Raw genomic sequence first — 19,124 nt, forward strand, 5'->3', positions numbered from 1 at the left:
TAATAGACTTACTTAAATGTTGCAGACTATTATGTAAATAATGACTGCATTTTCTGTGTGGTGCACTGATATGACAGAGTATTAAATTTTAACTTGGTGACCTACCAGAATCAGTGGCAAAGATCCCCAAAGCTATTTAACTTAAAAACTATAAATCTCTCTATATTTAACCTTGGTCTGGAACAATTACTGTAATGATGCTTTATTACATCTAGGTTGTTATCCTATATAATAAAACCCTAATATGCAAATTGACCGAACGCTGGAATGACCGGTTACTATGACGTGCACTGACCACTAAGGGGCAGACGCTTAATGCAGGAGCTGCCCCCTGGTGGTCAGTGTGCTCCCACAGGGGGAGCACTGCTCAGCCAGAAGCTGGGCTCATGGCTGGCAAGCGCAGCTACGGTGGCGGGAGACTCTCCCGCCTCTACAGCAGTGCTAAGGACCCCTCGGGGGATGTCTGGCAGGTAGACATCCCCCGAGGGGTCCTGGACTGCAAGAGGGCACAGGCTGGGCTGAGGGACCCCCCAGTGCATGAATGTCCTGCATCGGGCCTCTAGTAATGTAATAATTGACTTTATCCAGAATGATATTGCAAATAACAACCAAATGTGCCATAAGCTTTATGTGTTTGAAAAAAGTCAAGCTATGCCTATACCCCTTTTGTTGTTTAATAATGCTTTTAAATGAAAAAAAAATTGAAATATTCTGTATATATTCACTGACTTATTTGCAAAAATATGACCCAGATATGATGTCTGCCTTCTTTCTGCTTTTCTCACAGATGAAGACTGTTTAGGACCAACTTATAAATATGCAAAGGACATGAATTTCAGACTTATGGATTCTGTTCTTTTTCCTCCCCTGAAATTAAACTGAGATAAATAATTTCACTGGTCGACTTTGTTGACTTCTAGGAAAAAAAAAACATGTGAAAGATTCAGAGTCGTCTTGACTTAAATTCACCGAATTGCAGCTGGTTTAAAATGGAGACAAGCTGGAGGGATGTGTATGCTCCTGGTTTGTGCTGTATTTAAGCTAAGGGATACTGTTGCTCATCAGATTTCAGTTTGCAAGGTTTCCCTAAACAGTGGCTCTCGGGGTAGCGACTGTGGAGGGGAGAGAGGGCTGACCTTCTGGGAGGTCCCACTCCTTCCCCTGCTGAGAAACTCTGCGGGGAGGCTGCACAGTGGAAGCCAAGGGGGAGAGAACCTTTGCTCTCAGGTGTCTTTGCAAGCTGGAAGGGTGTCAGTTTTGTTCTTCTCTGGCAGAACAGCCAAACCAGTTTCAATATCCTCTGTTAAGCAAGCCCAGACGTGTGGAGCCCGGGGAACACGTTTCACATATTCAAGGTCAAAACAATTTCCTTGGAGTGTCAGGAATTGAGTGGCTCTAAGATTCAGCTGGGGAGTGAGGAGAAGACATGTCTATTTATTAGGGCCCGAGTGAGTACTCTTGAGCCTGAATGAGTTAATGCCCAACCTGCCCGCATATGGTAATCACGCCGTCGCTGGACCCCGAGAGAAGGTGGCTCTAAGTGCAGACTTCATCCATTCCACAAGCATCTGTTGAGTGATGCCTGGTGCTGGGCTCCACGCTCCTCACTCCTCCCTGTGGCAGGGAGGAGCACTCCCAGGCCTCGTGGAGTTTGGGACGGAAAGTTGTTCTTCCTGTCAATTTTTGCACAACTCTAGTAACGAGGAAAAGGAAAAAGAGGGCCGGAGTTGGAGGGATCCAAAACTTACACCCTTGGACGTTCTCTAGAAGTTCCTACCTCAAGTGAGAAGCTGGTGGCACTAATCAGTCATGATCAGTTCATACCACGATTTCCTCGGAGCAGCGAGTTCAGGGGCTGCACACTGGGATCCCCAGAGGAGCTTGTGAGCAGGTGCAATGCCAGGGCCCGCTCCAGGCAGGAGAAGTCACAGTTTCTTGGGGGTGGGTCCCAGGCATCAGTATTGTAAAGCACCCAGGGGAGTCTAATGAGCGGCCAGCTTTAAGCGCTCTGATTTATTGTGAATAAGGGAAGTTGGGAATTTCACCCTTGTGTCCTATAGTATAACGTGAAGAGTGACATATTGTATGTTTTCCATCATGTGAGTGAAAGCCACTTGAATTATTTGATCCCTGCTGCTGGAGGGGCTCTCGGAATTCTACAAGCATTATCTCTGCTTTTGGAATAGTATATCCTGTCTCACAGTTGGGGAGGATAGAATATATGGCCACGTGAAGGTCCACTGAGTCTCCATCAGGTCTAGAATTCTGGCAGGAAACTCACTTGGGATTAGGATTGGGATGAAGGAGCGTCAGAGGCAGAGGAGGTTGTGGTGACAGGGATACCCCTACAGTAGGTTTTGGGTCAGCTTGGGTGAAAAATCCACACGTAATAAAAGGTCAAGAGGGATCTTGATTTGCTTGGAAAGAATGCCAGGTAAGGGAGTTAGTAAATGGGGAGATTAGGGGCCTTGAAAACTGCTACAAGAATAGACAGGATTCCAGAGCTTACTCCTAGGACCCCAGACAGACTGGCGGGACTGCTCCATTTAAGTGCTCTTTGCAATGGAGGGGAGCGCAGCTCCTGTGAAGTGGAGGAGGGCTTCCCTGGAGCACCTGCTGTGAGGGGATGAGCAGCCGGGGGTGGGGTGTCTTTCCGCTCCAGAAGCCACTTTGCTGAAGTGCTCTCAGTGCGGGAAGGAGGGGCAGCGCTTCCTGCACCTGCAGACCTGAAATGAAAGGGGCGGGAGGAAAGGCACGAGGGGGAGGACACTCAGGAGCTGGGTTTCCTTCCGTTGTGGTTCTGCCAGCCAATTAAAGAACAGGTTTGGAGGGTCCAGGGGCATCACAGAGCGCCTCTCCAGGGAGGAAATGGCCCCATGGGTTGAAAGGAAAATGCTGGAAGACAAAGAGGGAGGCTTTTCTTTGTTGGAAGCCGGGGAAATCGGGTTAACGTTGCAGACAGGGTAGGTAGGTGAGCTAGACCAGCCTGGGCCCTTTGGGTATCCTCTTTACAAAAAGAAAAGAGATACATAGTTTACCAATCACCAGGCATGTTAGCCGGGCATATTGAGTAATGTTTCCTTCTGCTCCTGGGTTTTCCCTGATCTCACCCACAGTTGAGGAAAATGGAATCAAGGGAAGCTACGTGGCCTACGATGAGCAAACCCATGCCCTTGGCCTCTTGAGCACTGTGGTCACCAGGTAATTAATTGTCTATGGACTTGAGATTGGTATTGAGAGCCAAAGCGAATCAGTCTCAGAGGTATTTACATTGGAGATTGAAGAGAAGGAGTTTTCAACTGTAACTCACAGACTTGACATTATTTACAGTCATCGCCAGTGGGGATTTTACCTATATTATGCTCCCCTCTCCTCTACTGTGTGTGTGATGTGCCACATACATACATATACGTAAAGGAACAAAACACCCAAATCAAACAAATATGCAGCCCAGACCCTCATTAAAACAGATCTCCTTCCCGGATTCAGACCTGCACCAAGGACAATCATGTGACTTCAAAACCTGTTTTTTTCTTTTTCAAAACCTTTTTTAAAAACAAGGATCTTGTTTGTTTGTTTTGGCTGCAGAACCCATTTCTTGCCCCACACGCTTTGCTGTCAAAGACACCCTATGAGAACCTGACGTACACAGTGTGATGCAGATAAAAGGAAGCTGGTTCCGAGGAGGCAGCAGGGAGTGGGGGAAGCACGGAGCCCAGGCTACTGGCTGCCCTTGGGGGCGGCGGGGGGGCAGGGGGAGAGCCTACCTCCCAGGCACTTTTAGGAGTTGAGGGTGGGGCTGGAGCTACCATTGGCAGAGACAAGGAGTGCAGTGGGAGAGCTGGACACAGGGCATGTCCCCTGGAAACCAGCTGGCACCAGTCTACCTGGCACTAAAATACCACCAGTGCAACTCAGAAAATGGTGCTGGTTAACGCCAGTCTCCACCCACGCAGCTCCTATAACCCACGTGATGTATATGAGGTCTCTCCGCACTCTACCCTAGAAACCCTTGAGTGGACTTAAAGAAAAAATGTTTACGGAATATCAGTTTGAATGGATGCAAAATTTGTAGCTGCCTGGGACACCCCATGTGCCAGACTGGCCCTGTAGACACATCAGAGCTTGATTCCCAGCCCTACTACTTACGTAGCTGTGTGCTCTTGGGGAAGCTGTTAATGGTCCGTGGCCTCGATTTCCTTGTGGTGATAATGGTGTCTGCTTCATAGGGCTTTGGTGACCATTAAACCTAAGCGCAGAAAGAGGTGATGACTAGCAGATCCATAACTAGCAATGCATCCAGGGCAAACAGAGCAACATGTACTCTGGCACCTTCTCGAGGGTTGGGGAAAGGGTGTCCCTGGTAGGCCACAAGGGGTCCTGGACTAGAACGCTCCATCCTCCATCCACTTTCTGCTAGGCTTCCCTACACAGTGATTCTTGTGGGAATAGATCCATGAGCTTGAGTCTGGGCTTTCTAAGGGTAGAGGGAGCTTAAACATTTGTACAATGAAAAAAAAATCATTATTAAAGAGTTTATTTCACCAGAATTTTGATGTCCAGGGTCAAAGCTTTGGCCATGCCATTTTATTTTTATTTATTTATTTTTCCTTATCTCCTTTATTTTATTTCCCCCCTTCACCACTGGTTTCCCTATACCTTCTTCTACCTTCACCCACCCTTCTTTGCCCTGCAGTCAACTCAAGTATGGTTGACTTCATATTATCTCACAAATACTTTTCCAGTTTGGGCTTTTTTCTTCTTTTCACGGATGAGGTAAGGTCTCTCATATAGTTGGGGATTATCAACCTGGACTCAAAAGGAAAGTTCATGCTCAGATTATGTACACAAGCATGTAGACTTGGGTGTGGGTTCTACAGAGTTAAAGGCAAGGGTTAGTATGTTAAAAAATTGCATGGATGGGTTTGTCATCAGAAAAAGTCACAGAGCTTTGTTATGAAGCATATGGCCTTGGACTTTTGTTGAGATTTGTTCTTGGTCTGTGTTAACTTTAAAAAAATATTTTTATTGATTTCAGAGAGGAAGGGAGAGGGAGAGATAGAAACATCAATGATGAGAAAGAATCATTGATCGGCTGTCTCCTGCACGCCCCTATTGGGGTTCAACCCCGCAACCCGGGCACGTGCCCTTGACCGGAACCAAACCAGAGACCCTTAAGTCCACAGGCCAATGCTCTGTCCACTGAGACAAACCAGCTAATGAGACGTAGCCCAAAGGTTAGAGAAGGAATGGAACTTTGCCACCTAGCCAACACTTGGGGGATTTTGGAGTGGTGGAAACAGAAGCCCAGAGAGGTTAAAGGAGAGGTGCAAGGTTTTGCAATTAGTGGCCGAGCAGAGACTGGAACCTTCAGCCCTGCCCCAACACCAGGGCTTGTCTGTCTACGGGAAATTGCCCTGCCCTGAAAGCAGCACCTGTTTCTTGTGAGGAAGCACCTTAGTCACTCTTGCATCCCAAGATGGTAGTAACATCCTTGTCACAAAATGCAGAAATGTTTTCATAATATGTTGCATATGTCTTTGGACATCTAGTAGTTTCTGGCCATCTTCTCCACCCCCATTAGTTGGTGCGTGCTCATGCAACACAAAGCAATTTGAATGTGACTCTAAGAAAAATCCATAGTTTGCCTCCCGTCTTCTGAATCCCTCTGCCCTCACCCTCCAAGAGTCCCAGCCTTTTCCAAGGCCAGCAGCCAAGCCACCTCCAGACAGCAGGTCATCTGACTGCTGTTGCTGCTGTTCCCTAGCAGCCAGGAAGCTGCAGGTTTAAGTTGATGGACACACAATGCACTGATCCGACCACTAAATATTTGTTCGACATTATTGACTTTTTGTGGTAGAAAAAGAAAAGTCCCTCGTGGTGCCAGGGTACCTTAGTACAAAGCAATGGAAGGTGAGACTGATCAGCACTGGTTGGTCATGTACCAGGCACTGGGGTTACTTCATATGACCTGTCATTAGGAGACAGGCAGTTGTGTATGTAAGAGCATGCTCAGTGCTTAACATGCTTTATAATATAGCTCTGAAAGCATTTCCTCTAAAGCACATTGGTAATTGGTTTTGTACACATAAAACTGCTTTGGAAGTATTTTTTTCTCTGTGATATTTAAGTAAAAATAGACTAATTAGTGTTCTGTTTTAGGGACCAATCTCTCCTTTCCTCCACCAGAATATATATGTATATTTTTTTCTTTGGAATCTGATAAAAAAGAGTAATGTGTTGCCATGGCAGAATCTCATTTAAGGCTCTGTAGCCTTTGGAAGCCTTCAGTTGATTTACATCCCGGCTCTCCTGGCTCTCCACTTCCTAAGTTTCTGTTTGGCTGCCCAGCGTTTGCCATATTGTTGTTTTGTTGCTCCGTTCCCGGCTCCCCTGGTTGCTCACCGTGTTCTTAAGCTGCTGAAGACATTTAGTACAAACTCGGAGAGATCCCTGTGAGAAGAGCACTTTATTCCTCCCCGATGGGAAGGTGGAAAACAGTCAAAACAACAGGACATCTTCCTGTTTTACCACATTTGAAAAGAGATTTAAATTTTCTTCTATTTGAAGTTTATGGAATGTCTACTTTGTGTTAGGACTTGTGTTTGTTTCTTTTTAGAGAAATGGCAAGAAAATAGATATATTGTTTAGTTTTTTTTTAAACCTTACCCACCCCCAGCTGCTTCTCTCAAGGAATCCTTTCAATCTCAGAAAAATGAAATCCCTAACTTTTTTATTTTTTACTTTTTCTAAAGGTTTTTTTTGTGTGTGTCTGTATCATAAAATAGTTCTTCCTTGACTCTCAATTCCCCTTTCCTTTATAGTTGAGTTTCTAGAAAGAATAGTTTATATTCAGTAGCTTTATTATTTTCTTTCCCCAGTCATCCATTTTCTCAAGTCTATATCCAACCACTAAACTTATTCTGACAAGGATTACTGTTATCTACGACTGCGTAACAAGCCATACCAGAACTCAACAGCTTAAAGCTCAACAACTATCTGTTATTTCTCTTGGTTCTGTGGGTAACTGGGCTCAGCTGGGCTGTTCTTCTGAGTCACATGCCATTGGTTGGGTTACAGTCACCTGCAGGCATGATCAGGTCTGGCTGTCTAGGACAGCTTGAAAGTTGCTGCTGGATGTCAGCTAGGAGGTTGCCTGGAGCTGTTGACCAGATGCCTCGGAGGTGCCCCATGCAGCTTGGACTTCTCACAGCATGGGGCTTGGGTTCCAAGAGCATTCTAAGTGCAAAGACAGAGCTGAAGGTCTCCTAAGGTCTTAGCCTAGGAAGTTTTAGTCTCACTTCTCCCCACATTCTTTTGGTGAAAACTGGTCACAGGGCAAGCCAAATTCAATAGGAGGGTAAATAGAACCCATCTCTTGACAGGTTGGTGGATGGTCACGTTGCAGAGGAGATGTGAGATGCTGCAGCTATCTTGTAAACACAATTACTAGGGATCATCCAATTGACCCAACCAATCTTCTGTAGCATTAGCAGGACTAACCACTCTCCATGGATGATTGGTGGTGCTGCCTCCTGGTTTCCTTTCTATCTTCTCCATTAGTTTCTTTCCCTCCTTGCCCCTGCCATATTAGTATTCCCCAAGGTTGTTCACCTTCTAATCTTTTCAATCTCCATTTCTTTCTTGGAAAATTATATCTGCACTCATGGCATGAAAGGTAATGTACTTAATTCAAGAAATGAATTGGAAGCCAAATGTCCACCAATGGCACATGATTGAATAAATTGTGGTACATCTGTATTGTTGAACTTTTTGCAGCTATTCTACAGGTAGGAATAGTATGTATTAAACTAGAAAGAGGTCTGTGATATATTATTAAGGGAAAGATGCATGAAAAATGTTATAGTATAATAGAGAGGTGTGCATACATTTGCATATGTTTGTATGAGCACAGTACATATGGAAAGATATGCTTCAACCTGCTAACATTGGTTATGTTGAACATGCCTTATTATTGTAATTAACAATCAGCTTAAAAGTAATCAGGGTATTCAGAAATTAAGAACAGATATGAATCTGTAGACAATAAAGATAGAAGATAATGCAGAATAATATTTCCTTAATGGCTTAGAGAATGTTTACAAAATGCAGATCTCTCTTTTTTTTGCGTGTGTTGAATGCTTATATATGCATAGAAATATGTCTGTAAAGATTTAGAACAAAATGTTAACAGTAGTCATTTCTGGATGGCAGATGATTTTTATTTCTCTTGGCTTATCTATATTATGCAATTTCAAAACAATGTTATTTTCATAATAGAAATAACATTACTTCTAAAAATAGAAGGTAGTACATAAAACTGGCACCATTAAGCTGCCTGCTATCTGAATACCCAAGACTTGAAAAAGCAACAAGAGTATGAAATTATTGCAAAATGAATCCTTTTGAGAACAGCAGTTGCCACATAACATTTTTGTTCCTTCCTTGTAGCAAAGACTGAAGGAAGAGAAGGAAGCCAAGCGGGCGCGTTTGGATGGTAGGCATGACTACCTATTTGGGATTGTAGCTTCCTGCGTGGACTTGACCAAAGCCGAGGTGGAGGATGCCATTCTTGAGGGGAGTCAGGTAGGATGCATTTGAGTTCTCACTGGCTTGATTATGGGGGGCAGGGAGGGTCCGCTGCCACTGTCCTATGGCAGGATCCTGTGCTGGGCCTTAGAGGAAGGAGGGTGCCTGTTTTAGCATGGATAGGACTCCATTCCGATTCCAGACAGATGATGGCAGCATGAGTTTAGGGCTTTCCAGGTCTTAATGTTGAATGGAGTACTTACAATTGCCATTTAAATTCCACAACTCTGACGGCTCTGTCTGCATCTCTCTGAATCTAGTGAAGCTGGGCTCAGGCACCATGTTGGAACCTGACTTTGGAGAACAGGATCTCTGCTCAGAGGCTGATTTTTTTAAAAAAAATTATTTATTTCGTTCTAACCTGGGAGATTGGATTGTGCCATCATTTCCTGGCTTCAACTTTGGTTTGGCAGCTGAATCTGGTTTCTTTTGTTCCTGAGCTTGACTTCCCATTTTGTGCCATAATTCTACTCTAAAACCTAGGATGTGATTTGACCTTGGATGGGAAAGGTGAAAATAGTGGAGGATATAATTTCCTGGGCAGTGAGAAAGGCATGCCAGGAACCCTGTGATGGTTCCTAAAGTCTGTTTTTCTTCTTCTTTTTTTTAACGTATTGGGGGGAGGGAGGGAGGGAGAGAGAGAGAGAGAGAGAGAGAGAGAGAGAGAGAGAGAGAGAGCGCCCATTTTGTTGAACAGGTGTCACACTGTTAACAGTGCTTTGCAGTGGTAGGCTTATAAATGTTTAACAGTCGCCTTGGGGCACGGAGAGTGGAGAGAGTGTGAATGCTTGCTGATTTCTGTTGTGTAAATACTCCCACGTGGCTGATTCCAAACTACCAACCGGGCATTATTAAATGCTAAGTTGGGAGGAGTGTGGTCCGTTGGCTATCGCTCCAGCAGTCCACCAGCTTTGCTCCTTCTTACTGTGCCACTCCAGCGGAGTTAATAGGAGACAGTGGGACCGTTAAGCCTGGATGACTCTGAAATGGTTTTGAGTATAGGATGAATCAGTCAGGGGTTGAGAGAATGCCCCTTTTCTCCTCATCACAGCTCACATTTATTGGATATTTACCCTGTGCCAGTCTCTCTTCTCAGTGATCTTCAGCTGTTATCCCATTTAATCTTCCTAATACCAGGATATAGATAATATTTCCAAACAATAGAGGCATAGAAGGAAACAGCGCCACATAGCTGATTCAGTCTTGGAGAGAGAGTTCCAGAGGTGAATTGCTTAACCCTACCCTACTTCCCAATTCAGACCTCTGGATTTGGGATAATGCAGGTGGGGTAATTGAGTAAAAGTTATGAACTGTGGGAAGCCCAAGTCACATTGCTCTGTCATATTCAAAACTCAGGAATATTAAAACCTGGAAGTTTAAAGACAGCATCCTGGCTCAGGCTTGCAAGCAAGGCTAGAAGGACAGGCGTTTCAGGACGGCCGTGATGGAAGTACCTCTCATCGCTTTCTTGGAGTTAATCTCATGGAGTGCATCCATCCCAGGCAAGGAAATGTAATGAAGGAAACAGGGCCACTCGCTTTTCCTCACATCCAGTGGTTTTATCTATAGCATGGTAGAAACTGAAGGGGCCTTATTTTCACATTTAAATTTTTAGGCTAGATTTTATCCTTTAAATTTCTTTTTATTCTAAATTGTGGTAAAATACACATAAATAAAACGTACCATCTTAATTATTTTAAAGTGCATGTACTACATTTTGTTTATCCATTCACCCATCAATGAACAGTTGAGTTGCTTCCACCTTTTGGCTACTGAGAATAATGCTGCTGTGAACATGACTGTACAAATGTCTCTGCAAAACCCTGCTTTCAATTCTTTGGCATGTATACCCAGAAGTGGAGTGTTTGGCTAATACAATAATCCCATTTTTAATATTTTGATGAAATGCCATACTGTTTTCCACAATGACATTTTACATCCTTGCCAACAGTGCACAAGGGTTCCAGTTTCTCCACATCCTTGCCAACATTTATTATTTTCTATTTTTTTGATAGTAGCCATCCTCATGGGAGTGCAGATTTTATCATTTTTCTTCCAATTTGAATTCAAAACTATGCATTTGACAATTTAAAGAAGCAACTCCATTGGTAGCAGGCCAATTGGTAGACCTACAGGTGTACAGTGATCCTCACGGTGGGGCAGATGGGACCAGGTTCCAGGTTGCTATGGGCTGGACTGTTCCATGTCATGTGTGTTCTCATGGCATTTTTCAGTGATTATAGTGATTATTGAAATTTAATATTAACAATTATCTGGGTTTTGAAAGGTTTATTTTCTGATCTACAGTTGATTGAAAAGAAAACAGTCATCTATGTTTATATTTGCCTTCAATAGCTCAACACTTTAGGAAATTAGCAAAAATGGAGAGACAGCCCAGCTGGTATGGCTCAGTGCTTGAGCTTCGACCCATGAAGCAAGAGGTCATGGGTTTGATTCCTGGTCAGGGCACATGCCCAGGGTTGCAGGCTTGATCCACAGTGGGGGCCATGTAGGAGGCAGCGGATCAGTGTTTCTCTCTCATTGATGTTTCTATCTTCCTCTCCCTCTCCCTTCCTCTTTCTCTAAAAAATGAATAAAAACGTTTTTTAAAAATGGAGAGACAATCTCTTAAATCTGTATATGTGACAAGTATTTTATGGTTAATTGAATTACTTTTTGAATTGAATATTTACTATGTGAGGCATTTCTATGTGGTTTGTATCAAATGTAGTCCTATCTGAATGAGAAAGATGACAGTAAATGCTGATTTAAATGTGGTTTCTAATTAAGAACAAAGTTGTTACCTTGCCTTTTCTTTTTCCCAGATTGAAAGAATTGATCGGCTTTTTGCTGTTGGAGGTCTTCGTCACCTCATGTTTTACTATCAGGATGTGGAGGTAGCAGAAACAGGTATTCAATTTTGATGGGCCACAACCCGGAAATGTGTTAGATTTAATTGAGGGTGGCACGAAGCAGAAGGCCACTGTGAGACCTGAACAGGAAGCAGTGAGGTGTGGAGGATGAGACCCAGGTTCTATTTTCACCTCAAGGAAAGGAGACAGGTGTGATGGGTACCTAGCCTGGCTGTTCTATCTTTATTTGGGATGTTTTGTTTACTTTGTCAGGCTGTGCTGGTAATTAAGGAACAATAAAGTAGCTTACATTTTGAGACTTCTTTTTCTTATATGCTAGTTCATTCCAAGCAATCATATTCTATAACTTCTAATGGGCATCTGTTTCTTTTCTATATAGGCACTATTTCTTTTTAACGTGGGAATTGTTGCCAATACCCTAACATGAGTTTTCCCGTTATATGTCAGATTATGTTTATTTTCCACCCACTATGATTCAAAGGAGTAATAGTGAATGATAAGTTTAGTCAGTTTCACTTAAGAAAAATTTGTAAATCTTTTTGTGGAGTCAACTGGCAAATCCCATTTTACTTTCATGTGGATTCATATAATTCTAAAGCCAAGCTAGTGACATAAACAAATATATTATGATTATATTAACATATCATATGCATCCTTTTATTACCTTTTTGAAGAAAGGGAAAATAGTTATTGCTGTTGGTATATAGTGTGACTATGCTTTTTTGTTTAAAAACTGAGGAAATTGTGCATGTATAATCTAAATGATCAGCATTTCCTCAAAATTATCCATCTACTGTTTTGTGGTCAGGAAGTATTTCATATTTTGAGTGAAAAGTCAAAATAATACAGAAGTTTTGAATTCTATCTCAGGTTGCAAAGCCCATGCAATGCTGAGTTCATTCATGAACTATGCGCTGGGTGAAGTAGCCCACACTCTCCTGAGATTTTTGGATTCTGATGTGGGTGAGATGTTTAATCCATTCTAGGATACTTGTAAGTTTCTGCAGGATTTATTTTTTTTTTTACCTTAAAACTCTCTTTGCTTCTGATATCTATCATATCTTGGTGCCTTGTTGAAGCTCTAGTTTAACATCTTCCTCATGAGACCCATTTGATATTAGTGAGAAGTGGGACACAGTTTTGAATGAGGGAGATAGCTTCTGGTTACCTTTCTTGGAGGGGTTCATTGTCAGCACTCCCAGTCCAAGTCTCTAGCCAGCACCACAGGGAAGAAAGAGCCCCAGGAGAAGATTCCCCTAGGAGGGTCTAAGCCCAGGGTTTCAGGATTCACCTTCCCACCCACTCCCCTCCCCAACTCTTTTTGTTAGCACTAATGATCTTGCTCCTACCCCAATAGTCTTGTTTGAGCTACCAGTTCATTTGGAGATCTAAAACTTTCTGGGGCAGATAAGAACACAGGGGAAGAGCTCAGAGCGTACTCTGTGTACTTAAATGATCCACTCATGAACTGCATGCTTGCATGACCAAAAATGAATTTTCAGATAATAATAATGATAATGCTTAATGAGCTAGTCTTTTGATACACTTTCCTAAGGGCTTTACAGGTTTTAACTTATTTAATTCTGACAACAATTCCAGATGCTCAATGTTAGAATTATTATTCCCATTTTTCAGATGACAAAACTGAGGCACAGAAATATTAAGTAACTTTGCCCAAGGTCACATGACTAAGCAGGGCAGCCTGAGATTGAAGCTCTGAGAGTGTGACTCTAGAGGTCACACCATTTGCCATGATGCTCTCCTGCCTCTACACAATCCTGACCCTAGCATTGTAGTGAAGAGCTAACCCTGACAGAGGAGGGGCAGCAGGGGGCGGTAGAGGTCTGGAGTATTGCAGTTAAAGCCGGTTTTTTATCTTGGCTCTGCACCTGCCTTCAGGGTTATAGAGAGGTTTAACAATGTAGACAATGTTCCAATCAGAGGGCCTGACACATAGCATATGCCAATCCATGCTCTCCCCTCCCTCACCTGCTCCCACTGCCCCGGGAAGGCCCACCGTGACCGAGATGACTTTTAGAGCTTCAGCAAGGATCTGCTCTACACCAATCTTTCTTATTCCGGCTCCTCTCCTTCCTGCTTTTTCCTGGAGCAACGATTTTGAAATGAAGCTATGATATGGAATTGAGCAGATCCTTTTAGATCCCTTTAGGGTTCAGGCCGGAGATTGTCCAAGAGTTGGACCTTCTAGGGCACATGGATGAGCCAACATGACTTATTTTAACTAGGAAGCTCTATCCGGCGACCACGTGGACTGCAATAGCAGTTGTGAACCTAACATTCTTTTGCATGTGTAGGACAACAAAGCTCTTCAGGAGGAGTAAATCCTATTTCTGCAAAGACTAAACAACCTAAAGTGTTCGTGACGGAGGGAAAAGATGTTGCTCTTACTGGAGTATGTGTGTTCTTCATCAGGCCCGACCCTTCCAGAGCCATCACCCCCGAGAACATCCACCGGGTAAGGGGCGAGAGCAGCCCTCCACCCCCTTACCAAAAACCACTCAGGTTCTGCGGGAGGCAGCCATTGCTTATTAAATATTCACTAAATATCTAAAACTCATTTCAAAGAAGTATTTTTACAAGCACTTAAAGCAAGCAATTAAGAGGACATTTTCTTTAAATCTGTTAGGGAAGAGGACTAAATACTCAATTTATTAACAGAAACTGATGTTATATTGTGTGTGTGTGTGTGGCAGTATGGTCTTTCCTTTTAAAAAGAATTCCTCATATATAATTTACTTTATAAGAAATTCCATACATTTAAAATCAGACTTTTTAAAGTGAACACATATAACTTTATTCTTTTCTGTGCAGAATAAAGTTCATCTGTACATGTCTCCCTTGCCCTTAATAGGTGCATTATCTGCTTGGTGTAGATAAACTGGTAAACATCTTATGCTCTATTTGTTTAATTTTTACTGTGATGATTGCATTTTAGAATAGTATAAAGCTTATGTCTTAGCCAGGGTGTGTAAAATAATAATTTACTGGATGGAGATACTGAATAGAAAAACAGACAATGGCCAGACCATCTGTAACAATAAAACTTTTACCTCTAACCTGCAGCAACCTGCCCAGGAAAAGCAACCCTCTGTCTACAAAAGACAAAACACAAAACCCCAGGTAGCCAGCCTGCTTGTCAGACTCTCAGGAAAGCCAACTAGGAAGCTAGACAGTAATTGCTGTCACAGTTGGTCAGAATGGCCAGGATTTTATTCTTGAGTGCCAGTCTACTGAATTTTTGTCCATACTTCCAACGGCCTTCTCTGGGGCCAACTAGGAAAAACCAAATGCGCTCCCCTGACCAACCACATAGGTTACCTTGCTTCTAGTTAGCCCTCCTCTAGCTTCCCCAGGTCAGCACCCCCCAATCAGGACACCCCACGAGAAGGCTCTCCCACTCCACTGCCTGACTATGAGGCTGTGTGAAGGCAGGTGATGGTGGCTAACTCCCTTAATACAGCAAGCTCCGAATTACTAGCCTGTGCTTTTCTCGGGTGGTCTTTATTCACTTCCACAGGATGGTTGGTTAATGGGCAACATTCACAGAAGACTTAGTAGCTATGTTTCGACTGAAGGTGATTTTTACAGTGAAGGGCCCCATTTGCTTTCCAGGAGGTGAGCTTTAACATGTTGGATGCTGCAGATGGAGGCCTGCTCAATAGCATGCGGCGTTTGCTGTCGGACATCTTCATTCCCACACTCAGGGCCAGGGGCCAGGCCTGGGGTGAGCTCGAGGGGCTTCAGGAAGCACCCGCTATTCGGCAGGAGTTCCTGAGCTCTCTGGAAGGCTTTGTGAGCGTCCTGTCGGGCGCGCAGGAGAGTTTGAAGGAGAAGGTGAGCACGAAGAAGTTACTCCTTCAAAAATGGTTAAGGGTGAACAAATCAACAAAGAAGTATGTAATACTTCCCTTAAATAGTCTTAATCCCACTATCTTGCAAATTTTGAAAAAATTTCATGGGCATTTTTTGTTTTGTTAATCCTCATCTGAGGATATTTTTTCATTGAATTTTAGGGAGAGTGGAAGAGAGAGGGAAAGACAGAGAGAGAAACATCAATGTGAAACACATTGGTTGGTTGCCTCCTGCATGAGCCCTGACCAGGGCCCTGGTTGGGGAGGAGCTTGCAATCAAGGTATGTGTCCCTGACTGGAATTGAACCTGGGACCCTTTGGTGAGCCAAACCAGCTAAGGCTTGTGGGCATTTTTATTGCCCCCTCAAGATGTGGTGGTGACTAGATTTAAATTTCTTGGTTAGGAGTGATTAATGCATCAGAGGTTCCATAGAAATGGCGACTCTAATGGAAGACTCAGTCATGTCAGATGTGTGGCTGCGGAGTATGAAATGCTTGTGGCATTGCTCTGCATCCCATAAGGAAGGAACTTGGACCTAGAGTGTGTGTGTAGTGTGTGTGTGTGTGTGTGTGTGTGTGTGTGTGGTTGTTGGTGGTGGGTAGGAATGAAGGAAATCCTGGAGAGGAGAGCGGAGAGAGGAATTAGCACATCTGGAGAGGAGAGAGTGGGTCAGGCCCTTTGGTTCAGCCAGTGACCAAAGTGCCTTTAATAATAAGTGTGGCAAATGTGAGCTTTAGCGTCTATAAAATTTGTCCCATCTGCGTAAGCCTTTGTTAGTGATTTCTGGGGTAGATGACAGCCCACTCCAGGCAGGGGTGTGAGGTAGAAGAACGGAGCCCATGACACCAATGACAATATAGCACTGACTCCTCTCTAAGGAACACTGAGACCTATTGGGATGTTGGGAAGGAGAGAAGGAGGTGCTGGGCTTCCTAAAGGATGTGGCATAGGCGACTTGAGTGACCTTCACCCAGCCTGGGGCACGATGATTCCCGCTCACATAATTGTTATATTAGCAGCTAGGATTCAGGCCATAGTGAAAGGCAAGTGGAACCAAATTAAATTGTTATTCTATGTAAAAAAAAAGCCATGCTTTCATCTGATACGCTTCATTTTGTGGCAGAGGTATTTACAAAAGTGGGCTGGATCCTGACGCAGGAGGGAGGCTATGCCACTCCACGAGGCCCAGAGCCCTCCCCTGGAAGACCAAGGAGTCCTCTCCATGTGACGGGTGGAAAGCGCAGAGTGGGAAAAGGCAGGGGGCTGAGGTGTGCTGGGAAGTCCTTCCGGGCTGGGGCAGCTGAGCAAAGGCCCAGGGGAGTGGAGGCCTGTGGCTCTGGGAGGTTCAGAGCTCTGTCAGAGGGAGCAGGATGGAAAGCAACCACCAAGGAGGCCAGCTTCAGGGACCACAAGTGGTGCCTCTGAGCCCCGTGTGGGCGGGGCTGACAGTGCTTCTGAGCAGGAGTGGGCTTAGGGGCGGGACTGGGCGCTGTTAGAGGTCAGAGCCGCAGGGCTTTATCAGGAAGCCACGTGAAGGAAACAGGAAACCAGCCAGATGCTGCAGGGTCCCCCTGTGGCAGAGGCATGGCCTCACCCTGCAGGCCCCTCCCTCTGCTGGCTGGAGGGAGGAGAGTGTGATCTCCAGCAGCTGGTGCCTAGCACTCCCCAGCCTGGACCTTCTACCTTCCGCACCTCCTAGTGGGCTCGTTAGTTTCACCTTGCTTCAGCAGGAAGCCCCTGGGGCCTGGGCTTCAGGACGTGGCTCCTTGGCCGTGTTGGCATTTAGCATGGCAAATAGCCACATCCTATCCTGCTGGCTTTGAACCAATTGAGAAGAACATATTAGGTCTGTTGCTGGCGAATGGGGTTGGACCTGAGATCTGAATTTAGAGATGCACAGCGCCAGCCAGGTGTACAGTACCAGAAGGAAAATGTCTTCCGTAAATATTGAAGTCCGTTTTGTATGATGTGTGTTTAAAAACACACTAGGTTTCATTGTCGTGCCAAAATCCAACACATCCTTTACTCCCCCCTTCCTCCTTCCTCCTCCTAAAATAAGTCTTTGTGTTGTCAGTGAACTTGCTAACTATAAAGATGCTATTGAGTCAGGACAAAAAAGAATGTGATAGATGAGAAATTACTCCTCTCCACCAGTCAATTTTCTTGAAGCTTCCCTACCTTCTTTGGTTTCATGAGTTAACATTAATTTTCAAGTCCCCTATTAGTTCCCAAATTCTGTGATGTCATGACGATCTTCCTCTCTAGTTCAGTATTTCTTTTTTACCCAGAATTTGACCTCAGAACCCATCTTCTCAAGTGGTGTGCTCAATGTGTGGGGTGATTGGGCGTTGGATGCCTCACTGTTTCAGGATATTTCGTCAGAGAGCAGGGTTGGTTTAGACTGGCGGGGCCCCTTAAGATAATTCTAAGCCAAGGGGTCAACCAGTGTGTGTGTGTGTGTGTGTGTGTGTGTGTGTGTGTGTTTAAAAAGCACCACCTTATTATCTAATTTTCATTTTAATTAGGTGAACCTTCAAAAGTGTGACATATTTGAACTGAAAACCCTGAAGGAACCGATAGACTACGTGACTCTCGCTAATAACCCTGAGACTTTGGAAAAAATAGAAGGTTGTATGAAAGTATGGATCAAACAAACAGAACAGGTAATTTCCAGAAACCAAATCTCGGTTGCCATGCTACTGAACTGGCCAGTGGAAGAAGGTATATCATTTGCTATTCGCATTTGCCTAAGGATTTTACCATGGGTGCCTGAAAAGGTGAGAGGTTCCCCTGGCGTTAATTTAGAGTCATTAGTTAGGAAGAGATAGTAAGAATTCTAAGAGGTGAAAGTTAATGACTCTGTATGCTTACATAACTAGAAGACAGCACTTTGCTATTTTCCCCTCAAGGCATAATTTACTTTGATGAGAACATCTGTAGAAATTCAGAGTTTTCTAATTTAGTGTGTCCTCCAAAGAGAGATCTTGAGACTTAACCTTAAAAAATATTTTCTGAAAAGTCCTAAGTGGAGGTGGACATTGCATCAAAAAGTAAACACAATTGGAATTAACCAACATAGGCTTGGGGACTTTCTAAGGTTATATTGCTTTGAGGTTATACATAGTAAGTGAGTATAACCAAGGAAATGTGCTGAGGTCAGGTCCTCCGAAAATTTATTATAACTCCTTAAGTGAGTAGTTTTCAGTTAGAACAAGGCAACTAAGTTTTTGTGGAGGTTGTAAAAATGGATACGTGTCAAGTTAGTAAAAGACTATCATTCAAAACATGCAAATGAATAAGCATGGAGCATGTTCAGATAGTTTTTTGCTTGTCTATAGCATTCATACCTCCAGCCCTGCTCAGTGGTTCACGTTTGTTCTGTGCATTCACAGGTCCTCGCGGAAAACAATCAGCTGCGGAAGGAAGCCGATGACCTTGGGCCCCGAGCAGAGTTGGAGCACTGGAAAAAGAGACTGTCCAAGTTTAACTACCTTTTGGATCAGTTGAAAAGCCCAGATGTGAAGGCTGTGTTGGCAGTGCTTGCTGCTGCCAAGTCGAAACTTCTGAAGGTTGTCAGCCACGTTTTGCTGTATGAAGTGGGAATTGCATGTTCTAGGGTATTTCAGGTCACAGAGTAATCAGGAACAGAAACATGTTATTATACCCCCATGAAAAAAAGTGAAGATTGGATATTGCCCTTCTATAATTTTTGATACCATGGAAATAGCTTTTGAATTAAAGATATTTGTTGGCTGATATACCTGTATGTATATGTATCATTAGAGGACA

General features: G+C 43.9%; 1 protein-coding gene across 6 annotated transcripts in view; it reads left to right on the forward strand.

Annotated features, from left to right (window-relative positions):
* Positions 1-19,124, forward strand: part of DNAH5 (dynein axonemal heavy chain 5) — a 252,301-nt gene that overhangs the window by 67,158 nt on the left and 166,019 nt on the right. For 5 of the 6 annotated variants that reach the window (XM_079781314.1, XM_079781312.1, XM_079781311.1 and 2 more), the window contains exons 2-7: positions 8,452-8,586; positions 11,415-11,499; positions 13,778-13,938; positions 15,096-15,317; positions 17,861-17,998; positions 18,728-18,904. In XM_079781314.1, the coding sequence (XP_079637440.1) occupies positions 11,463-11,499; positions 13,778-13,938; positions 15,096-15,317; positions 17,861-17,998; positions 18,728-18,904 (735 nt within the window). In that variant the 5' untranslated portion in view covers positions 8,452-8,586; positions 11,415-11,462. The remainder of the gene's footprint in view (positions 1-8,451; positions 8,587-11,414; positions 11,500-13,777; positions 13,939-15,095; positions 15,318-17,860; positions 17,999-18,727; positions 18,905-19,124) is intronic. The other variant, XM_079781315.1, reaches the window with a different exon arrangement.

The sequence above is a fragment of the Cnephaeus nilssonii genome (genome assembly GCF_951640355.1).
Source record: "Cnephaeus nilssonii genome assembly, chromosome: 2".
Taxonomy (NCBI): domain Eukaryota; kingdom Metazoa; phylum Chordata; class Mammalia; order Chiroptera; family Vespertilionidae; genus Cnephaeus; species Cnephaeus nilssonii.